Genomic DNA, 27,320 nt, shown 5'->3' with positions numbered 1-27,320 from the left:
GGTCCCACAAATTTGCTGTCAACCAAACCTAATTTATGTAAAATGAATCGTAGTGCTTTCAATGTCATAAGCCCCTGGCCCCCCTACTAAAATTTACCGCTGAATTGAGCACATTTGTTTGCTTCGAAACACCCAGTTCCCGCTTTTCCCATAAGACAGCATTCATCAAGTGTCTTTCCACAATGTAAGTTGGTTCAAATAAAGATTCATGGTATAAAAACAAGACATAGTATTTGCTTTACTTTATCAGTGGCATAGGTGGTGTTTCACGGTCATTCTTGTCTTAATATACCTAAGATTTGCGTATTCATGCCCTTTCCCTGCTTATTTGTAAGCACATTATGTAAGCCAGTCTTTAGTGTTATATACGGAGTTACACTGGAGTAGTTATCCTTAAGAAAAACAGACTGTAATTCTTACATCATACACTAAGCCTCAAATGTTTAATCCGTCTTTACTTACAGTACATCCTTCTCTCAGAAAACATCCTCTAATCCATGATTTCCTCTCTGCGTTGTGCCCCCCTTTCTGCCATCCTACCTGCCTTATGTTATTTTACTCTATCAGGACTCGTAAGATGTCATGTAGCATAGGCTGTAGCAGGAGGAGCCTCTGGCTGTTACACTGACAGTTCACCGATTCAAAATGGTTGCTCTCAATAGTGGATATGGCATTTTAAAGGAACAAACAGGGTTGCACATCCATCCAAAATGCCAAAGGCCCTGGACAGTTAACATGGTTAACTCCAACCCACACAAACCTCATTCAACCTCTTGTTGTCATGGTCAGTCCCTATCTGATCCTGCCCTTTCGCGTCTCTTCCCCGTTTGGCCAACAGGTGTCACTGGCCATCCCGTCTTGTCATTCCTCTCTGATAATCCTTATGTTTTTTCATTGCTCCCTGGACTGCCACTTAGCTCACCAGGTTGAGTGTGTGGCTTGAATACTGATTTTCTCAAGTCATGGGTTTGAGGCTCGCCTGTGACTAACCTCACTTGTTAGCTTGGTGTTTATTCCTGCGATTGGTTCACCCTCCTTCTGCTTTGTTCAAGTTTTGTTTTGTACCTTTTGATTCTGTAGTTGATTTGCTTTGTTTTATATTCCCAGTGCCAGAGTATGTCTAAGCCTCTTAGTTCTGTCTTCATCTTGGTTAAGTAGTTCCACCTATTTTTCGTTCCTGTGTCTCCCCTGATTGGTTAATTGATTATTGAGTTACACCTGTCCCTTGTTTGCCCTGACTCCCTGTGCGTATTTAAGTGCCAGTGTCCACTCTGTTCTTTAGTTGCTCATTGTTGTAAATGTTAGTGTGTTTGTTCCTTTGTTCAACTTCTGCATTATAGTCACTGTTTTGCTTAATTCCTTAGTTGTGCTTTGTTTCATGGTTGTGCTTAATTTAGTATTCTTCATTTGTTTTTGACCCCTTGTGGTCCTTTTGTTTTTTTTCCTCCAGTGTTCATTTTGGTTTTTCCCAATAAACCCCTGTTGTCTCTTGGAGTCACAAGCGGATCGCCACCTGCATTTCTGCCTGCACCATGCCTCGCCACCATGACGCTTGTGTGTCAATAGCTGCAACCTTGATGCTTCTAGTCAATGATTCAGATGAATTTCAGGTGCAGAGGGAGAGGTGACCCAACCTGCCACCCACACACACACACACCCATCTGTTCAGTGTATTTGGATATAATTGATATAATTCCACGTGCCCCTGATCCCACTGTGTCTCTTTGTTCCCACACAAATGGTCTGATAACTGCTGATTAGAGCAAGGTGTGTCTTTCAGGGGAATTTCCAAATTTCTACTCTCTGGTCTTCATTACCAGATGAAATATTGACTTGGGTTTCTAATTTTGGATGAGCTAATTATAAAAGTGTGTTGCTGGATAATCTGATTCTTCACCCCGGGCAGCATGAGATTTCCTTCTGACATTTTGACATCAATGTCACATCTATGAGCCTTTGTCTTATGAGAACAGCTTTATGAAACCGAAATCCTCCACCGTTTCTGCTGTAGTGTCCTCAGTCTTTTCATCGCAAAAGGTAATAGTAAAAAATTTGAGGTTTATAGAGACTAGGTGTTTGTGGCTCAGGTTTAACTGGAAGTGATGTAAAGAACTTTCAGTGTAATATCATACATGGCAGCTTTGAATGGGACTTGTGAATGTAATCCACACACATCTCGATGATCGATCAGTGTTTGCTAATTGCTGAACAATAATTAGTATGCAGCTGGATGTGATTCATTTGGTTTTCAAGCTGATTTCAGAACCTTTAGTCACAGTTAAATGCACGGGTTACCACATTCACTGCTTAATTTAACTTGGATGTTTAAGAGGCTACCTCACCATGGGAGATGTTTGGATGGATTAGGTGTTCAAAGTTATATCCTTAAAGTGCTTTAAATGACACTAAATGACACCATCACACAACCTTCTCCCTGTGTCCTCTCACAGCTATGTTAGGGTATGTCTCTAAGAAGCTCTTCACGATGGTGCTGTTATTTCAATACCAAGGTGACCCTAAAGGCTCAGAGATGGACGTGTCCATTTGGTGTGTTGGAACTGTTTGCCACTGTCTTGCCTCCCAATTAACAAACAGCCAGTGGCATTGTTTGCCCATAGGTGCTGTTTGCTTTAACTGCCAATCACACACTGGCACACAGTGCACTGGAGTAAAGGACACAAGATCTTGATTTGCCAGTTTTTCCACTGATGTTTCTGTGCAGCTGCTATCGTGACAACAACGTTGTTGGAGTCCAGTTAATTTTATCCCTTCTGAAAAGCGGCTTTTTTTTTAAATTACAGTAATACCTCACCCTACGTCAGTAATTGGTTGCAAAAACGCACGGCTTAAGTTGAAAGACGACAACGAAAAAAATAGATTTAGACCCCTATAAACACCTAATAAGCATTTCCTTTAAATGTATGAACTCTATTAATGCTAAATTAAAGAAAAAACAAAAAGGTTATATGAGTGACGTCAAATGTTGCATACATAGTTGATGTTTCCATATACTGTACTGTATTTTAAAAAACTGACATGAAGTCGAATTTGACGTAACATGAATTGATGGATGACGAGGTATTACTGTGTATTCAATTTTTATTTAAGGAAATCTTACATTTTTCTGTTGGCTTATTCATATAGTTGTAAAGAAGTAAAGAAAAGATCCATTTACGCATATTTGTCTTATGTGCATTTAGGTTAAATGCTTTTTGTACGGCAGGAGGACTCATTCTGGAGTTTTTGTTGTATCTTTTGATTCCTCTGGTGTGTTGTATGACAAATGTCTTGAATCAGTTTGCTGCCTTCACCTATCCTTGTACATCCCCTGATGGGAACCACTGAAGGTGATTCTGGTAGTAGTTTTTGGTAACACTTTACTTAAAGCTGTCATCTCTAATGCACCATAGATACCTTCATAATGCATTATAATGGTCAGTATAAAAACTTTACGGCATCTTCTGTTGACAGTCATAAGGCATTATAGTGTTGATTATAATGCTTCATAAGCTCCAATGGCTCTCATCTATAAAGTACTATTGATACCTTCATAATGCATTATAATTGTCTTTATAATAATTATGGATGCTTTGTTCTGCATCATGAAGTTATCTATACCGTACTATACATGAGAGCTTCATAAAGCATTCATAATGCATAATAAACATGCCTATAATGTGTTATTCCTTTTTCTGAATTTTTATAGCCATGCATGTTTATAATGCCTGTGATGGATGGGTGCCCCATCCTGGGTTGTTCCCTGCCTTGTGCCAGTAGCCACTGGGATAGGCTCTGCACCTCCCGCAACTCTGAAAAGGACAAGCGGATGGACGGATGGATAGATGTTTATAATTCTTCATGAATGCATTATAATGTGTTATGAATGTGTTCATAGATTGCTATACAAATGGCATTCATAGAAAATGTTACTAAGTTTTTGAGTTGAGTTTCGGCTGTCTTCATTTGCAAGAGCAGGCCTTCCTCTTTTTGCTGTTCCATCATGGATCAACCCCAGGTGACATAAACACTTGGGCCCGCAGAACGCGAGTGACAGGGAGTCCCAGTCGTGCGCTCTGGGGTTGCACGCCGTCGGTGACCCATCAGTCACATGCCAGTTCCTGATGCATCTCTCACCGGCTCTGCTGTGATGTGCTTGTGGTGCCCTCATCTGAGTAGCCACAAACATTAAACCATCATTTGCTTAATGCTCTTATATTATTTATGTTCTGAATGTTTACACTGATTGTAACTTGGAGAAAATGGGCCGTAATACTTGCGAGAGCCATAGTGAACATCAGCTTTGTGTAAACCACAGAATTACAGAGTGTTCAGTCAGTCAAGCCTGTTGTTGTTTTTCACAGTTCACCACAGTTAAAGAGTGTATTAGTAATCAAGTGGCTTGGAGAAGAAAGATTGCAGAATGAAAGTACACGAGAGGTAGACTGATGGAAATGGAGATTTCCTTGGAGATTATTTTTTGTACCTTAAGGTTCAATGGTTGACAAGGTCTTTGTTTCTCCATGAAAGCCTGCAGCCTTCATAAGGCTCCAGTGACCTGGGCCTCGGGGACATATAGACAGTCCAAATTTTTGCTCCCTCCCAGCTCCCTGACAGACAGGCCACATTTTTGTTGAGAAGGAGCAAAAACGTAGACTTGTCTGCTGGTCCCTGAGGACTGGGAAACCCTGATGTAGAGAGTATTACATTCATGAGATTCCCTCTGATTCTGATTTTTTTTGTCCATCATATGCATATTTTTTTTCAATAGGCACTGTAAAGATACTTCAAGTCTAAGCTTGAGAGGTCTTCATTTGCTGAAATCTTCTGTATTTCGACGGGATGTTCAGAACTGTGGCTTGGGCAGCATCTAATTTTTCATACCATTATAATGTGAAAACATTATGCTGCGTTACATCGTTTTTTTACGATATTTAATAGTTTGTCATTTGATGTTCCTGGGTTTATCCCCAAACACTTGACATTCAAGGGCAACCAATCCTAAAGATGACATATTTAGCTACCTAGGCACCAACATTTGATGTGACGTCGACAAGCCTCCCAGTTTCACTTGGCCTCAGACGGGGCGTCAGCGGTGATGCTCGCCTAAGGTTCCACTTATATGTGGTGCTCGCCTAAGGTTCCACATTGACTAGGAACAGTCCTTTTGACATTGTTAGGTGTTTTCACCAACTGTCTTTGGTGCTAGTCAGCAGCAGCTGACATGGAATGAGTCTAGCCTAGAATCTACCTTTAATCTACACCTCAAGAACCATCTGTTCTAGGGATGCCTTTATTAGCCCCACTCTGTGATACCTTAGCTGGTCTCCTTGAACACTCTTAATGTTGCAGTTTGTCTTTTGATTTGAACAGTTGCCGTAGGTTTTGAAAGGTGTCATATGGCTCTTTCTCCGACACTATACTTACGCTTATAACTGAGCACCAGTTAGCTCAGCCTCACTACGTTTATGCTCCTGATAGCTGTATGCTTGCTATGAATTATCTGTCTCACTTGTACATCGCTTTCGACAAATGCAAAATGTGAAAGTTCTCGATCTAGACAAGTGAGGCTAGCCTGGTCACCGTTCCCTGGACTTAATCAGACAGTGGCCTTTCAGAATTCCAAAATGTAGCATGGATACAGTGCTGTAGACAGGTAGCGTCAATAGAAATATGACCTGCCGGCAGGAAACCACAGCAAAGCAGTCCTGTATTGAATAGCAGTGAAACATAGCAGCGGGTTGCTAAACATTGTTTACTATTCGAGCCTGTTGCTTCAGAACCCTGGTGTCATGTGACGGTCGGTCCTCTGGATACAGTTTCCTATTGGCCAGTCTAGATAGGAGGCAGAATAGCACTCCTTGAGCCAAGACCATATCAGTATTTCGACCTTGCCACTGTGGGAAGCAGGGAGCACAGACCCTGAGATTACATCAGAGCACATGCTCTCATAGGAGGACGACATCGAGTTTTTAACCACCAATCAGGGTTATCATGTGATGCTCTTAGTGCGGCAGTGAAGTAGCTGGAAATCAGTGTCCGGCGTCCACTGACACAGCAAGTGACGAGGGCAAATGTATTGTAACATAGGGAAATCACTATGGAAACAACCCCCCCCCCCCCCCCCCCCCCGACACACACACACACACAGGGGTGTCGCTGTTCTTTTGTCAAGTGAGGGAAATGCCAGCAGATCTTAGCGGTGAACACGTTAGCTTCCGAACCGCTAGCAGTGACACCTTCCGGCAGAGAGCCGCGGGCAGGAGTGCAGCTGTGAATGGAGGAGAAGTGAAATGCATCAGCAACAGAGCAGCAGAGAAACTCTTTATTTAGAGACACTGTCAGCTGATCTGTGCTTAAAGACCAGAGCTCTGCGTTAAAATATTTTAATCTCCCTGTATCAGTGATGGAAGGGCAGCATTAAGAGGAGTATTATTAGAAGGCTTCTTTTTATATGTGTGTGTGTGTGTATGCGTGTGTGTTGTGTGTGTGTATGTGTGTGTGTGTTGTGTGTGTGTGCGCACACTCATTTGATTTTCACTGTTAATGAAATGCATTTAAATCTGCAGACTGATTCATTTTGTTTATAATTAACCCTGATGCAAGGAGTGAATCACATTCGTTGTATGGTTGTCAGGTTAGAAGTAAGAAATTTAGGAACAGGGCCGGACCATCCTTTTACCGCTGTTCGGGGGGGCTCGTTTCAAGACAGTAATACCATACAGGTATTTATTGTTCCTCCTCCCCCCAAAAAAAACCTTGGCATCTGGCAGGTACAAGTGATGTCATCTCTTGAAATGTTTTTTTTTGCTTGTATGTTTCGTTTTCACCTTCCTGACTCTGTTTTAGCTCTTATCCATCCCTCTGAGCTTTTCCGGTACAGATCCTTGTTTTTGTTGGATGCCCCATTGCCATGGCAGCAGCACCCCCCCCCCCCCCAAATCAATGCCTGCCCAGAGCAGTGCAGGCAGAGGAAGTGTGCCCCCAGTCGTCTGGCCATCCCTTGTGGCGTGATGCCTTTGCCTCCGGTGTTGGGGGAAGGTGGCCCTGTGGTCACAGCCCTTTTGTGACCCTGAAAGGTAAATAGCCCAGCTTCTCTCAGCATGGCTACCTTTCTGTGGTTCGGAGATAAGAAGGCGACAGATAATCCTGACGGTCCCCAGGTTCATCCGCCTGTCGCCCCTGGCCTGTGCTCCACGTAACAGCAGCGTCTCTCCATCTCTCTCTCTCTCTCCCTCCCTGTCTCTCCCATCTCCTCCCCCCTCTCTCTCACGCTCTCTCTCTTCTGTTCCGGACTGAGATGTTGCCTTTGTAGCTCAATGGCTTCTCCAAGAGCGACCGAACACCCCTGCTTCTCCGTGACCGCGCTAACTACCATGACTTGACTCGCCATGAACTTGGAGGGGCTCGAGATGATTGCCGTGCTGGTGGTGGTCGTACTCTTTGTGAAGGTTCTGGAGCAGTTCGGGCTTTTAGAGGCGAGCTATGACGGTAAGCAGGAAATGCATTTAGAACTTATTGTCACCGTGGACTATGTGGTATTTTGTTGCAATCAGCAGGCTGGATTCTACAGGCATACTGTAGCGTGGTCTGAAAACGATGGAGTCTGCATATGGTTAAAATATAACTTCTCATTTCATACTTGATTGAATCAGAACTTGAAATGAATTATTATTATTTTTACCTGTGTTACTCATGAAATTAGGCAGGTCTTGGCAGATAAAATATGTTATTAAAAAGAGTCAAGAAGTCCTAGATGTCTACTTTGGTGCCTTTACAGTATTGGAACTATGTAATTAATCTTTTTAACTTTAATTGTATGTAACAGTTAAGAAATACATGTCATTGACACTATATAGTGCCTGTTGGATGATTATGCTGAGTGGTATTTTTTGGGTGTGGTTTGGAGCTGATTCCCATTTTAATCATCTTATATCACAGTGTTGTGAATTAATCGTGAAAAGACTTGAATAAAGAGGTTAGCTGTGGAACCACTAACCCTAACCCAGAGCCTAACCTGGCACTAAAAGCACAGTCCAACTCTCCTTGTCCTCTCCTACTTATAGAAATCTGGCGTCAAATGTCCTTTTAGTGGAAACTGCGTGTCTGAAAATACCCGCCACTGTATGTCCCGGGAACTGGTCAGATAGGAGTGCGTTGACACCCCCGGTGACCCGCGTGTCAATGGGCTTCTGTCTTCCTTCTCCCAGCCCGGATCCTCAGACCCTGCCACTTGTTGAGCCTCCGTTGATTTTCGGAGGTTTTCTGGCTGGGACCCCGGGGCAGGTGTATAGCTACAGAAGGTGGCTGCAGCATCTGCAGTGACTTTTCTCATAGTCTGAAGTCGGTTCCTCGATCCCCCGCAGTGCTCGGCGTCTCACGCCGGAGGAGCATGTCCACAGAATAATCCGGTGACAGAGACGGTTGTGGCTGATGTCACATTTTGGTAGATTGGGTTTTAAAATGCTTCATTTTCTTACTAATAAAATTAACGAGAAGCTGTGCTAATCACCAGAATCAGGTTTATTGGTTTATCGGCCAAGTGTCTGCGTGACACACACAAGGAATTTGTTTCCAGCAGTTGGTGTCTCTCCTGTACGTTACAATACAATAGAACAAAACAGTACAGATTAAATACAATATGAAAGACGTTATTTACAGACAGACTATGTACATAAAGTGCAAATAACATAGGAGGTGCAAAATGTATGGGATGTCTTAGATTCAGTTCAAAGGTGTGTTGTGAGTGGAGCAGGGTGTAGCGGTCAGGGAAACAGGTGTAGGTTGGTGTTGCAAGTCAGATGTTTGCAAGGGTTTTTATGATGTTTGTAATCTGCCCACATGCTTACTTAACCAGCTTAATGTAAATGGCTTCTTCTATCGCCGATTGAAACGTCGAGCATTTTTGTTTACTCTGATTATTTTCAGGGTTAAGAGATCTCAGCTTTTAAGAGTGCGAAACACCAGCGATATTAGTAGTTGGATATTTGTTTTCCGTGGAGCGTTTTTAGTTTTGAATGAATTCACGGGTTTCATTGATTTTCCCGGCTGCTCTTTGGATATGTTACATTCTGAAGCTGTGTCTCTGAATGCATATTTTTGGCACCTGTTTCAGTAATATTTTGCAGCACCTCACGTTTCTGTTTTCCCCGACAAACTGGAAACTGTCATATTTATTCACGGCAGTGGGTGGTAACTCATCCAGACAGTCTGACGTCCCTTTCCGTGTGTGATGTCGTCGCTCAATGGCTGTAAGAGTTTTCTTCTCAGTGTCTTGGTAACACACTGTGTTCCATTATCTATTGAATTTAATTGTAATTTGAGTGATTATGAATTTTCCTTTCTGCCTGTGGGCCAAAAAGCCCAAATACCTGAATGAAGTTACATTTAGCCACAAACTGGTTTGGTTGTGCTAAGATAGTAACTTTTAATTTGAGCTTAAACACAGCATAACTTTAATTACCAGGCAAGCGAGGCACAGTGGAGCTATTTAAATCCATCTGGGTCCCACTGAGGCCCTCTGGTATTGTACCAGGGTTCATGGTCAATGTAACACTTAGAAGGACTCGTGAAAAGCTTTGGCTTTTAGGACCACATACGGTTAAATCACCCACGGGAGCTTCCACACTCCTAGGCCTCATTACCTAAGAGTTCAAATCCACACATTTCCCAAATACGTGCTGATATTGTGTTAACGTCTCATTGGCTGTAAGCACAGGGTAGGAGGCGGCCAATGAAATTTGTGGATTTGAACTCACACGCAATGAGGCCTATGAGTATAGGAGCTCCCGCGAGTGAACCTTAATTGGACTTTGGACTTTCATGGGGCACGAATTGTGATGGGAAATTAATAACGCGCAATCTGGCAAATTAGACTGTTGGGCGGTTTGCTGGCTGTCCTCGTTTCAGACCGTAGAGTGTTTTGCATCGATTTTTTAATTTTGCCTCACTTGGGACCTCCTCTGTCCTCTGCACTTCCGTTTGCTAGCTATAAATTTCACGTCAAGGTGTTGTCATTTGCAAAAAGGATTTCAATACAATAAGAGGCATCATAAATGTAGCTACTGTAATCAACGACCAAAGGGAGCATTAAAGAGTATGATTTTGAAATTATTGTTATGTGGGATGTTGTATTCTCACATGCATAACTGGGATTTTGATGACTATAGGACGACACTGGGGTCCTTCGTAAATCGTAACGTCCAGTGAGCCTTTGAGTTTTCTTTTCTTGTAAAACCGTGACTGTCCCATCTAGCTGAGCACATTTGAGCTTCTCTCTCCTCCTTCCTCTCCCTCTCTCTTTTTTCCCAAAGAATGCAGCAGCGGGTGTGCAATCCTGGCGCAGGGACACCTGAACACGCCTGAACATCCTGCAGAGTGCTGTTTTTATTTTAGCTCGCCGAGCTGCTTATTTCTGATGCGGGAGTCTCGCAGTCCGCAGCGCCACCTGTCACTCTGTTCATGGGGACCCCCATTTAGTGAGATCGCTCCTGAGGGTCCAATCTGAGCCTCGTTTAATTATCGGATCAGATCAGGACTTACTAGTGCACCTCCCGCTGTAATAACCACATAGGGGCAGCTGAACATTTAGCATTTTTCATTAACAGTTGGTAACATCGCCTTGGCTGTATTTTGGCTGCTTTTCCTGCAGTTCTGCCAAAAAGGTCCAGATCCGGAGTCCTTAGCTGTTCACCTGGTTGGCTGGTTCTGTCAGAACAGTAGCAGGAATGTTTTGTTTTTTTTCTGAGAAGCAAGATACCTGGTGCTGAAGTACCCGGTATAGACTGGAATCCCTAGCTGTGCTGGTACTGAGAGTGCTGGGTTATCCATCTGTCTCCAATGTCATAGCGATGAATGACTGGCATTATCATAAATAGGAAAAGCGAGTCATCCCTTTGCTCATGTAGCTTGCCGTTAAGTCATACGCACCTGGGAGTCACCTCAACGGCACCTTGGGGTCAGGAGAGAAATGTCCAAATCCAGTGTCAAACCAAAGAGTCAAAGGCCCCAAGCTGTGAGATCTTGAAGGCCCATATTTGAGATGTGAGGCAGAAAAGGTGTCATTTTGATCTTAGGGGCACTGCAATGGTATCCACAAGGCCCGAGGATTCTTCTGAAGCTCCCTAAAAGCAATCATTCTTCTAGGGTAATTGCTTACTTCCTGACTTCAGATAACCCTACTGACCTGCACGCCTCTTCCTGTCCTATCTGATGAAAAGGATCTCTTCTGCTCCACGGCCTTTAACAAGTGGCTCCTTTGTTGTTGTTTCTTTTTTTGTTTTAATCATTCGCTTGACAAACAGCTTCACCTAATTGAGCTGCAGCCTCTGGCAAACGTGGGGGCATTTAAGGGGTATAAGCGCCTGGTAAATATGGAGAGCAGTGATTCAGACGCGCTGTCACACGGGAAGGAGGCCGTCGTAATGGTGATGTCAACGCAGGATGGGAAGCACGGTGGAATCTGCATTAATTCAAAGTATGTTCCTGTTTTAATGCCTCATAATAGCCCACATCTGGCAGGTCATTCACTTAGTTTAATAACTCTTTTTTATTTTAATTATTTAAAAGCTAAGTGAGAGCTTAATGATAATAATGTAAATGGATTTTCCTTTGAGTATGACGAAAAGTTCAGTATAAAGTGATTGTGATCTGCTGTTGTGTCTGCTGCATAAACCCATGTTAGGGATGTGTCTGCTGCATAAACCCATGTAGGGATGTGTCTGCTGCATAAACCCATGTAGGGATGTGTCTGCTGCATAAACCCATGTAGGGATGTGTCTGCTGCATAAACCCATGTAGGGATGTGTCTGCTGCATAAACCCATGTAGGGATGTGTCTGCTGTATAAACCTATGTAGGGATGTGTCTGCTGCATAAACCTATGTAGGGATGTGTCTGCTGCATAAACCCATGTTAGGGATGTGTCTGCTGCATAAAATCATGTAGAGATGTGTCTGCTGCATAAACCCATGTAGGGATGTGTCTGCTGCATAAACCCATGTAGGGATGTGTCTGCTGCATAAAATCATGTAGGGATGTGTCTGCTGCATAAACCCATGTACTGTAGGGATGTGTCTGCTGCATAAACCCATCTAGGGATGTGTCTGCTGCATAAACCCATGTAGGGATGTGTCTGCTGCATAAACCCTTGTAGGGATGTGTCTGCTGCATAAACCCATGTAGGGATGTGTCTGCTGCATAAACCCTTGTAGGGATGTGTCTGCTGCATAAAATCATGTACGGCAGTGTCTGCTGCATAAACCCATGTAGGGATGTGTCTGCTGCATAAACCCATGTAGGGATGTGTCTGCTGCATAAACCCATGTAGGGATGTGTCTGCTGCATAAAATCATGTAGGGATGTGTCTGCTGCATAAACCCATGTAGGGATGTGTCTGCTGCATAAACCCATGTAGTGATGTGTCTGCTGCATAAACCTATGTAGGGATGTGTCTGCTGCATAAACCTATGTAGGGATGTGTCTGCTGCATAAACCCATGTTAGGGATGTGTCTGCTGCATAAAATCATGTAGAGATGTGTCTGCTGCATAAACCCATGTAGGGATGTGTCTGCTGCATAAACCCATGTAGGGATGTGTCTGCTGCATAAACCCATGTAGGGATGTGTCTGCTGCATAAAATCATGTAGGGATGTGTCTGCTGCATAAACCCATGTACTGTAGGGCAGTGTCTGCTGCATAAACCCATGTAGGGATGTGTCTGCTGCATAAACCCATGTAGGGATGTGTCTGCTGCATAAACCCTTGTAGGGATGTGTCTGCTGCATAAACCCATGTAGGGATGTGTCTGCTGCATAAACCCTTGTAGGGATGTGTCTGCTGCATAAAATCATGTAGGGCAGTGTCTGCTGCATAAACCCATGTAGGGATGTGTCTGCTGCATAAACCCATGTAGGGATGTGTCTGCTGCATAAACCCATGTAGGGATGTGTCTGCTGCATAAACCCTTGTAGGGATGTGTCTGCTGCATAAACCCATGTAGGGATGTGTCTGCTGCATAAACCCTTGTAGGGATGTGTCTGCTGCATAAAATCATGTAGGGCAGTGTCTGCTGCATAAACCCATGTAGGGATGTGTCTGCTGCATAAACCCATGTAGGGATGTGTCTGCTGCATAAACCCATGTAGGGATGTGTCTGCTGCATAAACCTATGTAGGGATGTGTCTGCTGCATAAACCTATGTAGGGATGTGTCTGCTGCATAAACCCATGTTAGGGATGTGTCTGCTGCATAAAATCATGTAGAGATGTGTCTGCTGCATAAACCCATGTAGGGATGTGTCTGCTGTATAAACCCATGTAGGGATGTGTCTGCTGCATAAACCCATGTAGGGATGTGTCTGCTGCATAAAATCATGTAGGGATGTGTCTGCTGCATAAACCCATGTACTGTAGGGCAGTGTCTGCTGCATAAACCCATGTAGGGATGTGTCTGCTGCATAAACCCATGTAGGGATGTGTCTGCTGCATAAACCCTTGTAGGGATGTGTCTGCTGCATAAACCCATGTAGGGATGTGTCTGCTGCATAAACCTATGTAGGGATGTGTCTGCTGCATAAACCTATGTAGGGATGTGTCTGCTGCATAAACCCATGTTAGGGATGTGTCTGCTGCATAAAATCATGTAGAGATGTGTCTGCTGCATAAACCCATGTAGGGATGTGTCTGCTGTATAAACCCATGTAGGGATGTGTCTGCTGCATAAACCCATGTAGGGATGTGTCTGCTGCATAAAATCATGTAGGGATGTGTCTGCTGCATAAACCCATGTACTGTAGGGCAGTGTCTGCTGCATAAACCCATGTAGGGATGTGTCTGCTGCATAAACCCATGTAGGGATGTGTCTGCTGCATAAACCCTTGTAGGGATGTGTCTGCTGCATAAACCCATGTAGGGATGTGTCTGCTGCATAAACCCTTGTAGGGATGTGTCTGCTGCATAAAATCATGTAGGGCAGTGTCTGCTGCATAAACCCATGTAGGGATGTGTCTGCTGCATAAACCCATGTAGGGATGTGTCTGCTGCATAAACCCATGTAGGGATGTGTCTGCTGCATAAAATCATGTAGGGATGTGTCTGCTGCATAAACCCATGTAGGGATGTGTCTGCTGCATAAACCCTTGTAGGGATGTGTCTGCTGCATAAAATCATGTAGGGCAGTGTCTGCTGCATAAACCCATGTAGGGATGTGTCTGCTGCATAAACCCATGTAGGGATGTGTCTGCTGCATAAAATCATGTAGGGCAGTGTCTGCTACAATACATCACCTCCACGAGTCTCATGAAATTAGCATGTTTATGTGACTTTTTCCAAAGCACCTTAGAATATATATACTTATTTCCAGCTGTATATTTCTCTGGTTATGTACTTTAGTATCAATGGTAACACAGCAGGTTTCCCCCAGGGTTGAATCATTTAAGCAGATTCTATATCAGGCTGGATGCTACAATGAGCACTAACCTACTCAAAATAGTAGCTCCCCCCTCCACACACATCACCCCCACATCATGACCCAGACAGCGGACACCATTGATGCGCATGGCATCGCCCTGGCTGCTCTGGACAGCGGCAGGTGTAGCGCCAATGGAGCTGATGGAAAGAAAGGCTCTCTGCAGAACAAGGACACACTGAGGCCTGGGAGTCTGGCAGCCAAAATCGAAAACTGGGGAGAGGTCGACTGAGGTCAGCAGGTAGGGGCTGAGGAGGGGAATGATTAGAAGTGTTGTCTCTTGAAGCAAGTTCTGATGAGATGGATTAAGTAGGGTGAACAATGGGTTAAGCAGGGTTAAGTGAAAGTGTGAACAGGAAACTGTTCCAGGGAGCACACAGTTATTCCAATTAATTTCACTGATTTTGGTTAGAATTCACAGTCATTAGAAGCTGTAGTAAAGTGCAATCAAAATGAGCTCAACAGAGATTCCAGTGAACCAAACCATAAACACTGCCATAGTATAGTGTTGTTGCAGAGATCCAGGGACTACAGAGCACAAGAGAGCAGCTGGGGACGCTATAGACTATGTCAAACTGCACAAGGTCACCGCTGGCGAAGACACGTACGTAGAGAAGGAGGTGACTTTTCAGGATTTGGAGATAGCTGCAATGCAATCGCAGCTGGGTCCATATTGAGTAGCTCTCTTGGAGGTCATCCTCAGGTGGGGGGGGGGGGGGTGCAGATGGGATTTCAGGCTGGAGGGTGGAGGATTCGAAGGGCTAGTGGGCAAATGCCGGTGTAGATGCCCAGAGAACATTGGTAGGAACACCTTGTACGCAAAAGAGTTGGAGCTTCTACGCTGAAATGGAAATGCAGGCAGAAGAGCGACTGTACCACTGCGGGGTCTGGCGGAGCCACACGGGGATATTAATAGGCTCGTGACACAGATGGACACGACTGTCACCCCGTCTGCCAAAATGAGTCTTTCTTTCTGAAAAATGACAGTGAGTGACAGAAATGTGCGGCTAGCAACAAGCACAGTTGCGGTCGGCAGCCACCCCAGACTGGCATTGTCCACACACGGCACGTGCAGGCGTTGCGTGAAAGCCACCAAATCTGACAGGCGTTTTCATTCTTTTTTTGGGGTGATGTCATCATCTCATAGCAAAATACTAATACTAAAATACAAGCTGGGGTTATGTTCAGTTGCTGCAATGGTGTGGACGAAACTATAGAGGCCAGTGTGCCTTTCTGTCAATGAGTGTATCGTGAGGTGTTCCTACAAACAGAACGGAGTACATTTTATTGTCAATTATTGTTAGTTGTTCAAGGTGATTATTTATATTCTGTTCTGTTTAATTTCCATTCCATTATTTTGGAATCGTTATGTTTACTATCAAAAAAATGGCCGATTTGTTAAAGGTACAGATTTGTTTATTCTGGTGACTGTACAGCTTGTGTCGTACATAAGAGCTGTAGGTGTTGAAGAAGGTCTGCAGGAGCCATAGAAGATCATTTATGCACCCTGCTGGAGGTCTGGCCATACATATGTAATCTGGGACGACAAGAGGTCTTTGAACCAGCAGAAGTCTTTGAATCTTTCTTTTTCGTCAGTCTGTTTTTGCTGTGTACTTTTACCCAACCGGCAGGACTGGCGGGCAGACATGTTGCTGTCTGAATACAGAACAGAAGTACCGATGTCCACTGGGCAGCTTCCAGGTTGGGGATAATTATTATCCTTCGCTAAAGAATAAGCACTGCTATTAAGAAGACCTCAGAAAGTTAAGCACTGTCTGAAGGAGTTAATGGCACATTCCCTGGCGCTGTACATTTGGAACTACTGAGGATGTTTGGGTGTTTGTGTGGAGTAATGTGCATGGTCTACAGTGCAGGTGAACCAGAGAGAGGAAGAGGGAACCCACGCATGCATTAGATTACCTTCATAATTAATGAAACAGTTTTTACACAGTGCCTATTGATCACCACTAGAGGGAGCTTTTCATTTGTTTACCCCGCTCTTTTTGTAGACATTTTTAAACACAATATTGTGCAACGGAACTGAAATTTACCAGTCCAATTTATTATCACATTTCAGTCTATTTTTTATAAATATAAAATCCAAAATATATTGGATAATGTGGTTTTTTTTTTTTAGCGATCCAGCAGTGCTTGTTATAAACACTTTGTAGTGTCACTTCGCTAATTGCCATATGGTATGGAGTAGGTGGCTATTTCTGGAATGCCATTTCACTCATTACACTGTATTGTCATAAATTGGCTGTAATGGAGAGAAACGGCAGAATGCTAGGAGTGAATCCCATTATACTTGATGTTATCAAAGCACTAATGGCCGCTGGTCATTACCTGAGGCTGTCCTTTGCCCGTCCTTCATAGCTGAGTGGAGTCTGAATTATTCAGGATCACTTTGCTGTTGCTGTTATGTTTGTGATTATGGGGTGGGCTTCCCAGAAGACCCCGGTCTCCAGGTGTGTGATGAGCAGCTGTGGCGGCAATACGGGTAGCAGGCTTATGCAGTCTCTGCGGCTAAATTTAGTGTCGCTATCGATTTGCTCTTAAGCATTTTTCAGAACAAAAAAAAAGGGGAAAAAATCGCTATCGGGTGAGAGTTTTCACCTGCATGTGGGCATGAACAAAGGGGTGTTCCGCACAAACTCTGGTGCTTTACATAACGCCTTCTTTCCCCAAATGTATTAAACTCACCGAAACTCACAGAGGTAGTTTGCTGTACTCTACAAGCACTTTGTTGGACAACCAAACAGTTTCCCAGGGTTGAATTGTCAAGGATTGGTTTTGTTTGCCCGGTGCATGTGAAAACACATTAACCCCAGCAGAGAAGTGGAAGGGGATGACATGTAACTGCAGCTCCGAAGGCTGGACAGCTTCCACTCTCCGCTTCTCTCAGGAGTTACCCAGCAGATGGCCATCACAGGCTGCGTAACACCCCAGAAAGAAGGCTGCACTCCAAGCAGACCTTGCTTTATGAGTCCAGGGTCTTATTGTCTATAATGGCATTAAGTGCCAAGGTTGGCAAGCACATACGATCTCCCGGTTGTCTCATTATGTAGTCCCATCAGGTTGCTATCGAGGGCTGAGTTGGTCCTGCTGGCGTGATCACCCAAAAGTTGTTAGTCTTGTCCAGTGACGGACCTATTCCTAAACAACGTAAAACAAGTCAGCAAAATATCCTACATTATAAATGGATTTAACGTCAGTCAAGTCGCAATACATTGCTGGGTTGGAAGTGCGACACCAGAGTGTTATTATATATGACCACCAGAGGGCACTGTGCGTCACAATACCGAACCAGTCAGAATTCATTAAGCTGCTAAATCCTTTACAGGTCAAACACCGACTGTTTTCTTAGTTTCTTCTTGCTTTTTCTTTGTTTTTGTGTGTCTAAACATACAATCTATAAAATGGATTATTAAAAAATGAAGTCAGTTTGAAATAATTTATTAATGGTATTTATATTGTTATTTTATGATTTTTAAATATTTTTGTTTTTTTTTTGTTATTTATTTTAATCACCCTAAAATGTGTGGGATAATTTTCTGAAGATACTAAAACATTTTCAAGTGTTAAACGATTGTTATAAATTGTTGCAGTATTGTTTGATTAAAGTATAGATCCTTTTAAAATTCATATGAATTTTATTTGTGTGCTGTCCCGGAAGCATTTATTAAATTTCGGGCTGAAAGTATATGATAAACATGGAGCCCAAACAGCCAGTTTGTGCCGCTGTGTTACAATGTAAAATCCCCTCAGATTTCCGCTGCTTTCTGGAGGTAATTCGGAAGCATCCAGAATGCCTGGATTATGCAGGCTGTTTCCAGCTGACACTGTTTGGTGTTCTTGTTTGCTTTCCTCTAGTTTTTTGGGTCATGTTACTAAACCAGTGAGTTGACTTCATACTCCCGACTTCATAAGAGGCAGGGCCAGAGATTTCAACGCTCGAATTCAGGGTGTTTTGACTGATCCCCACACAGTGTATTAACTGTACAGCATCTTATTAACTTCCATAGACCGCTGAAGAGCAGTAATATTGACTAGAGTCATCCTTTCTCCTGCGGTTGAGTCGTCAGCTTACCCGAGGCTCTGGTCTAGTTCTTCCAGTTAGTGGTCTGCTAGCATTTGTTGCCTCTTTCTGCGAGGTTTTGCTGGTTGTGGGCGGTGCCAGTGCATGTTTGGCTCCTTATCATACTTAACCTGTTATGTAAACATATTGTATCACCTTCGTAAATTATTTTAATTTACTCTTAGTGCCAATTTCCATTTTTCATTATTTCGTAGTGTTTGTCCCTTAACACCTTTATATTTAGCTCTAAATGCTCTCGGTTCATTAGTCCTGACTACTCATTAGAATAAATGAACAAACCAAACATTTTACTCTTGAGCTATGAACCCCCTTACATTGGTCAGAAAAAGTAAGGTGCAGACTTTTCTGTTTGAAACTTCTCTTAGTTGTTCTTTCAAGAGCCCTGGGATAACGGGTGGTTTGTAATATGTCATCATTCCCTGGTAATGTCCAATTTAACCTGTTCTAGAAGCCTATGAATGCTATAAAAGCACAGCATCATTTTTGTAATAGATATCTAAGAGAGCCAGTAATTGTAGTTGCCCCTGGCTGGTATTATACTTACGAAGCTGTGATTTCTCTGTCAGTAAATATAGACTCGGAGTCCTGGCATTTGTGGGGGGGGGGGGGGTGAGTGCTCTCACACATCATCACAGGGTCAGTGGGATTGGTGTCAGATCATCTTCAGGAGGTGAAGTTGCATCACCTTCAGATTACCCAGCAGCCCTTTGGGAAAACAGCCTGTCTGGCTGAGTGACTAAAAAAAAAATCATCGGAGATGTTCGGTCTGACTACACTTATTCTGGCCCAAGATGATTTAGAATAAAGTGGATTCATTTCTCCCTCTGCTGTGCAGCAAACAACTTGGACGACAAGAAACACGATGCAAGTTCATTATGCGGCCGGCTGCAGCTTGACAAGCTGGGAGTTGCCTTGGCATATAGAGTAGAATGTTCACTCCTTAAATCCACCACCCATTCCTGTATCTCTTTTTATTGTCCTCTGGCGAGACCCACAATTGCTTTTCCAAATGCCAGACAAACATGGAACCCCCTCCATCGTTTATTGTAGAATCGTTTATTTATCGGCAAGTACTTTTACATAGAACGAATTTACTTGGGGAGGTTATGCAAAACTATGAAGGCAATAAATTATGTACATAAATAAAATTATATGCCAAGTGCAGTTGATGTGCATAGTGAAATGTAGCAGCAGGTTGGTTAGATGGGGGGGTGGGGGTTTGGTGGGGGGAAGCGTTATTTGCTTAGTGTAAAGTAGCAGCATCTCCAGAAGTGTCCGATTGGCCTCCGCTTATTTGCTTTATGCTTAATTGCTTGTTTGTTTTCGTTACGCTGCTCTCTTGTGTCCTGGGAGCAGCACGTCTCGCTAACAATAGAAAGAGAAAAACACTGAGCCTATGGATTGCTTTGTACTTATTAAAACAGCCGCAGCGGCATCTTAGGGAAGCATTTGTGGATCCACCTCCGTCTTTTCCACCACCACTGCACACAGAGGTGATTCTAGGGACACTGGGGGCCCCAGGCAAAAAACGTCCACGGGGCCCACCAATGCAGCCCCCCGACATGGTAAAATTTATCACCATCATTTTAGCGTGAAGCCTAAATTAATAATATTCACAAAGAGAATTTAATATATCCAATTCCTTTATTTTTGCATTGCTGTTAAGAACTGAATACTCAAATAAAGCAGATTTGTCGTTGCAAAGCACTATGTAATTGGCTGTGCTCGGGGGGCCCCAGGCAATCTCTTGCCGTGCCTGTCCTGTCCCCACGCCTTCGATTACACACAGCCTGTTTGTTTTCTGCCTGCTAATTCTGCATTCCTTTTGGAAAGCTGGGTCCATCTTGCTGTGAACGGTTCAAGCAGCGAGACATAGTATTTTTGTTGTGGAACAGTGGTCACAGTCACCCGCCGTTCTCTGTCATTTCTGGCTCGTCCTACCTCAGGGACGCATTCGTCTCTTGATCGCAGCACTTGCAGCTGTCTCATTAGCCAGATTAATTACCGTTTCAAGACTGTCCCTGCAGGCCACTGGCCAGGTTCACAGCACAAAAAATTTGGACAGAGGGGTACGATGTGTCCCTGGTCAGAAGGAGGTATGCTAATCTGCACATGACGTGCTGTACTTCACATGCACATCTGCAACTTTACAAAGAACCAGACTTCTTCATGACAGATTTGTATAGAATGTCAGCCTTACTAGAAAATTTAATCATGTGCAATGATTGGGGGAAAAGAAGAATTGCCTTTCATTTCCCTGCTTGTCTACCTTTCAGCGTTGTTGCATAATCCATGTGGAATGAACCAATGATGTTGTTTGTTAGTAATTTTTAAAGTTAAATCAGACACATGTCTGGACTTTAGAATGTTCTGGTGTCGTGTATATGAAGAGGTATCTTGAGGTATTTTGGTTCTCTGGTGGCTTTTTGAAGGTTCATGGTAGAGTTCTCTCCTCATTGTCCAGCTTATAATCATTCGACTGCATATCAGACAATTGCTGCATCTTTCATATGCACCCGCTGGAAATATGACCTGTGTCTGTCTGCTAGCCGGAGGCCGATGATTTCCACATTCCCACTTTGTTATGACACTTTTTGTCTGACCAGTGCCTCTGGACTTTAAATTAAACTTTTCTCCGGTGACAGTTTTTTCAAGTTCCTGGTGAGCTCTAGTCAAAGATATTTTTTTTCTTGCTTTAAATTTCAGATAATTTCACACAGTTTCTAGAGGGTCGAAAGGGGGCTTTTCTTTCTCAGTAACTCATTTTTGACAAAAAAAAAAAAACTCAGATTGCGCTCTGTAATTCTGATGTCTGGATGAGCCATTTGCACTGATGGCGTGAGACAGGAAATGACACGTCCGTGGCCCGCTGCTCTGGATTTGTCATCACCGCCTCCCCCAGCCCGGCCTCCGCCCCGTCTGGCCCCACAGCCAGGCCACCCAAACATGGTGCACAGGGCCTTGATTAGACAGGAGTGTCATCCGTCATTAGTGCACCCAAGCTTCCAGCCCCCGGATCTGCTCTTTCCAGGGGCCCAATCTTTGCTTGGCTGTCTTTGAAGTGTTGCTGTTGACAGGTTTTGCAGGAAGGGCCCAGAGATGGGGCATAAGTAATGGCCCGAGTGGCCTGGCCATCAATCACCGAGGCTGACGTGCATCTCTGCTGCGAGCCCTGTCGCCTGCTGTTTGTCAGCTTTTCACCTGCGTTTATTTTCCAGTACCTGCAATACAGGTGCTCTAATTCATAGGCCGCAGCGGTAGACCCCATCATTAAGAGACTTACCTGGAGAGCTGTGAAGTCAAAGCCATTTTCACTCGACGGTATAATTCGAGTCATTGTGCGTCAGATCAAAGAGTAATCAAGCAGTAATTAATACAGATGGGCTGGCAGGACATTTTAATCTGCTAATCATTTATCTCTGTCCCTTTCATTTTTAAGACATGCAGATGACTTCATATTGATCTCCAGGGCTGCTCGTCTTGAGGTTGAAGTTGATCCGATTTGCGTCACGGTACGTGCGTCATTCGCCCAGTCGTTCCACACTGGGCCCAGTGCTCGCATCCGAATCCTTTGCGGTTTGACGCCCATCCTGCGAGAGGCCTGACGTAAGCCTGAAAACATGCGGTGCACATTTCACATGGCCGGGCTTGAAAGCAATTATTGCGAATTTCATGGCTGGGGACGTCTCCACACAATTAGGGATCCGTGATTAAAAAAAATAAATGAATCAATTTCGGTTCGATGTTGCTGAGACTCTGCAAGGCCCGGGGCAGCGAGACTTCAGTGGCTCCGCAAAAAAGCGAATGTGTCACATTCCGTCACCTCAGGGTTCATCCCAGTGGCATGTCGGGACACACGGGAAATTAAAAGATGAAGTACTAATCTTAGGGAATAAATAACTAAACAAGTGCATTCAGAGGTGGAAATTTCAGGTCCAGAAAGTACAAATCCAGACCAAGATTTTGTTTCAACCAACCAGTTGAGTACTCTGCGCCTGTGACTCTTTATACTCAGCTGGTTGGTTGAAACAAAACCTTGGTCTGGATTTGTACTTTCTGGACCTGAAGTATCCACCTATATTCCTAACCTCAGTTAATAAAGCCTAGCGTTTAGCCATCTTGGTCAAGTGACACAATTACTGGACATTGAACAGTCAACTGAGTCAGGATGTGATGTCAAATTCTCAATTTACAGTTATGTGATATTCAGACTGCCGATCTCAATGATCTGGGTCTGGAAATGTGGACAGACCAAATGTCCCTCTTTGCTGATGTCGTCACCACAATGTGAAGTGAGAATGACCTAATAGGCAGGACAGAGCTGCCATGGCGCCCCGTAAATGAACAGCACAGAACTCCCGCTCAGATCGCAGTGACGCTCTCGTCGCCGCCTGGCCGATCGGTGGCTGTTATCGGTCCCCGGACGCAGGTCAGGGTGGCTTTGTGTGAGTAACGTCCTGTCCGGGCCATCTGGCCTTTCCTGTCTGCTGCATCTCCTCTGGATGTCTGGGGCACAGGTTAGCAGAGAGCAGGATAGCTAATGGATCTAAGATTATGTCACCTTAGTGTTCCGGTTGCCGTAGGAGTCCTGCTGTTGTACCTTCTAAATCCTCTTTTTAAATCATTTTTTGCAGCTAAGGCTTTATGCTGGACTGAAGGGCCAGTTCTCCTGCGTGTGGGATATTAGCACAGCACTAGCACCGAAGGTGCGTGAGACGCTTCTGAAACGAGGGCCCCGCCGTGCTCAGCGGGCATCGGCGGTGAGCGGTCACGCCATTTAGCCGTACCTCCCAGCTACCTGCAGTCCGAGGGAACAAGGCCTTCGGTGTAATGGAGCTGAATCTGGTGCATGACAGGTGTCGGCCAGGTGATGCACAAGCAGAATGGCTGGGAAATTAAAGGCTGCTTCCACTGTCAATCAGTGTGCCGTCTGTAAATGGAAAATCAGGGTGCTTCAAGGGGTGGGCGGGGCTTATCTGGAATGACAGCCAATGAATGACGTGATTCCACAGTGTCGCGGGGTACAAGCCACCCAGCTGATACCATATTCTGGTCTGCATGGGCTGGAGACGCTTCATAAACTTTAAGTCAGTGTCCAAACCTGTCCTGGGGACCAACAGACCGTCCACGTTTTTGCTTCCTCCCAGCTTCCTGGGGAGCAAAAATGTGGACTGTCTGGCAGGGAGCTCAGAGGGAGCAAAAACGTGGACGGGCTGTGAGTCCCCTAGGACTATATTGGGAAAAACTGCTTTAAGTCCTTGTCTTTCACAACCTTTGCTTCTGTAAATACGATGCAGGTTTTACCTTTAGCATCAGGGAGCCCCGCAAGGCATGAGGCATCGGGTGCAATTACAGGTGCTGGGGTCAGCCGTTAGGGAACATTTAAATGATCTCTTCAAGTTGACTTTCCACTGGAGGGTCACCTTCTGCCCTGACCTGTGTACTTTCTCCAGTACCCAGGTCTGCTGGAATAAATTAACATCGATATGGTGCTATGGGCTGGGTCCGGCATGGAGGGAAAGTCAGGTGGCCAGTAATTTGTCGTGTTCTCTCTTTGTCTGTCTGTAATCTGCTGATCTGTTCCCGCTCGGTACACCCTAGCTGGGGGAATCCCTCCTACCCCGTCTATGTATTTCCTTCTGTCCAACCTACTGCTGTTTGGTTCTGCTGGTCATCTTTTATGAATTTTTTATTGATTTCTTATTGTCTCCCTCCCACAGCTGTAGGCCATCTGGGCATCCATTCGCAGCATTAGTTGCTACCAGGGACCCCTGGAGGTGCCCATATCTCAGAAAGGAGGATCTGTTGAGCTTAGATGTTCCTCCTGCAGCTCCTGAGCATGCCCTCTGGAGTTTGGCCAACTGTGGGCCCTCCCTCATGCACTCTAACTCTTCAATGGGGGGGGGGGGGGGGGGTGGCAAGTCCTGCTTGCCCCTTGGCTGAGCTCTGTGCTTTGAGTCCTTTGCCCGTCCTGGATTCTGAGACCGTAGGTACAATCTGTTGAACATACTTGTTCCTTCTGTTGCTCCTGGGCTTACCCTCTCGAGACAGGCCATCTGCGGGCTCTTCCTCATACACTCTGACTCTTCTGTGGGGGGGTGGCCAGTCCTGCCCGCTCCTTATCTGAGCTCTGTGCTTCGAGTCCTTTCCCCGCCCTGGATTCTGAGACCGTTGGTGCGATCTGTTGAGCGTACTTGTTCCTTCTGCTGCTCCTGGGCTCACCCTCTCGAGACAGGCCATCTGCCGGCTCTTCCTCATGTGCACTGGCTCCTCTCCGGGTGGGGGCCAATTCCTCTTGCTACTTGGCCAAGCCCTTTGGCTTGAATCATTTTTCTGCTCTCCATTCTGGGACCATTGACAGAAATGAGTCTCCTTTTCCTTTTTTGTTGCTTTATTAATGCATTTGGTTCTTATTTAAGGCCACGCCTTTGGTATATCCGGCATGTGCATACTAAGTTGGGTTTCCAAATTAGCTTATTTCCTTTTTATTTATTAAATAGGGAATATATAATTAAGCTGCTTTTAGAGTCCTGACTGAATGTCTGCTGAGGCAGCATTTGATTTCAGTGGCGTACAGTTTACCATCCCTTTTATTGTCAAAATGATGAAAAATGCAGACTCTATCAGTGCACTTTGAATGCAGGGAAGACCTGTAAATTAAGGAGACATTTCAGGAAGGACACATTTCATGGGAATCTGCCACATAAGCCAGCATTTCATTCTATGTCCAAAGCCCGGAAACAATTGAAAAAATACAAATCCTAATAGAAATAACATCAATTGGCCATTTTATGAAACATCACCGTGGAGCTTCTGCATCATCTCTGCAGACCAGGAACTGCTGTTTTATACAAAGCAATGGGCTCAACTCGATGCTGAGGTCAAGCAAACACTGCTACTGTGCTTGAAGGCCACCTGAGAACGACTGAGGATGAGCGTCTTTCTCCAGGCAATATGGATGCTTAATGATGACAATGTCTGGGACCCGCACAACGAGCAATGCTCCTGCCGATCAACTGGTCTGTTCCTTAGTAACTAGTGTCTAGGCTCCTCAAAGTCACTAGCACTCCCTCAGAGTGGATACGCTCATGGACAGCCCTGTCTGCTCATGTCCTGATGTCCTGATGTCCCCTGTCTGCTCATGTCCTGATGTCCTGATGTCCCCAGTCTGCTCATGTCCTGATGTCCTGATGTCCCCTGTGTGCTCATGTCCTGATGTCCTGACGTCCCCAGTCTGCTCATGTCCTGATGTCCCCGGTCTGCTCATGTCCTGATGTCCTGATGTCCCCGGTCTGCTCATGTCCTGATGTCCTGATGTCCCCAGTCTGCTCATGTCCTGATGTCCTGATGTCCCCTGTCTGCTCATGTCCTGATGTTCTGATGTCCCCTGTCTGCTCATGTCCTGATGTCCTCTTGCCCCCTATAATAAAAACATTTGAATTAGCAGGTTAAAAAAATCTATATTTTATCATTGGAATCAATTCTCAAAATGTAATATTGAAATCGAAAGAATTGATATTCAGTTTCCATCCGCTTGTCCTTACCACTTAGAAAACGCCCCATTGTTCCGGCCTTTGAGATGGTTTTGTACAGCCTGCAACATTTTAAATTCATTATTAAATCTGCCTGCAGATCGACCTTTCATTTTTCACAGAATAAAAATCAATGTAATGCCAGCCCCCCCCACCCCCCCACTCCGGAGGCTCAGAGGTTAGTTGGTTGACAGCAGATGAATATTAACATGGTCAGAGGCCCCAGGGTATTTGAGTTATCAGAGAGCCCCCTAGTATTTTCTATAATGATGCAGTTGTTCACTGAGGGGGGGGGGCGCTCCCCAGTGATAACAATTTACAGAGCCATATTGGTTCAAAACAGAACACAACTGGTGGCAACTTCAAAATTGCACTAAAGAGGGCTGGTTGAAGCCCTTTCTTAATGGAGGCTGCTCGGCTCACGCGGGGGAAAAGCGCCCCTAGTTATCGGTGTCGGCCATATTACACAAAAATATATTGATTTCCATATTTGTGCTCCACTAGAATTTCTCACAAATACCTGATTTAAGAAAGCAGCAGCCCCAAAATATATGAGGCATACGGTTTGTTCAACAGAGAAGTCATAGATGAGTTCATGAAGGACTAGAATTTTCCATTTCTCATCACGGTTCTCCCAATAAGAACTTTCTAAAGCTCCTTTAAGGGGTAACAGGTGCCGGTCTGAGGACAGAATAAAAGCGTCTCTGATCTCCGCCGCATTCTCGTTCCTGTTTCTTCTTCGGATGATACGTCTCCTTGTCTGCTGCGCAGTTTTGTGTATGAGATCTAAAGCCTTGAGTGCACCCAGATGTCTTTCTGTCATCTGTCATGTTTGATCACCAGAGACTGTTTGCTAATGGATCTCAGCCCCTGCTAAGCAGAGAAACAGGCTTGTAGAACGTTCCGGAACAAACTCACGATTTTTACTGTAAAATGGCGTATTATTTGTGGTTTGTTGGTCACTTTGTTTCATGTTGCTATAACAACTGCTTTGAAGCAGTGGGAGCATTTGTCTGCAGCCTCCCTGCCTTTAAAAGCCTGCAGCAATGCAGCCGCCAGCTTCCATCTTATGTCCTTAACCAAGACAAACCACATACTACGGTACAATGTACCACGTGTGGATTCTGTACTGCCGGGTTTTGGAAAAGCTCAGAAAGCAGATATAAATAAGTCAATTTTACATAATATTCACAAAGTATTACAGATTTTTTTTCTCGGGAAAGAAA

At 44.6% G+C, this 27,320-nt stretch overlaps 1 protein-coding gene across 4 annotated transcripts in view; it reads left to right on the top strand.

Annotated features, from left to right (window-relative positions):
• kcnip4a (potassium voltage-gated channel interacting protein 4a) overlaps positions 1-27,320 on the top strand; it is a 196,149-nt gene that overhangs the window by 133,873 nt on the left and 34,956 nt on the right. The window contains exon 1 of one of the 4 annotated variants that reach the window (XM_023794310.2): positions 7,232-7,488. The exons of the other annotated variants lie outside the window; for them this stretch is intronic. Within the exon in view, the coding sequence (XP_023650078.1) occupies positions 7,389-7,488 (100 nt within the window). The 5' untranslated portion in view covers positions 7,232-7,388. Of the gene's footprint in view, positions 1-7,231; positions 7,489-27,320 lie in introns of those variants that run through there. 4 annotated transcript variants of the gene reach the window in all.

The sequence above is a fragment of the Paramormyrops kingsleyae genome, chromosome 12, assembly GCF_048594095.1.
Source record: "Paramormyrops kingsleyae isolate MSU_618 chromosome 12, PKINGS_0.4, whole genome shotgun sequence".
Lineage (NCBI taxonomy): Eukaryota > Metazoa > Chordata > Actinopteri > Osteoglossiformes > Mormyridae > Paramormyrops > Paramormyrops kingsleyae.
The sequence above is the reverse complement of the archived record's forward strand: the minus strand, read 5'-3'. Positions and strand labels throughout refer to the sequence as shown.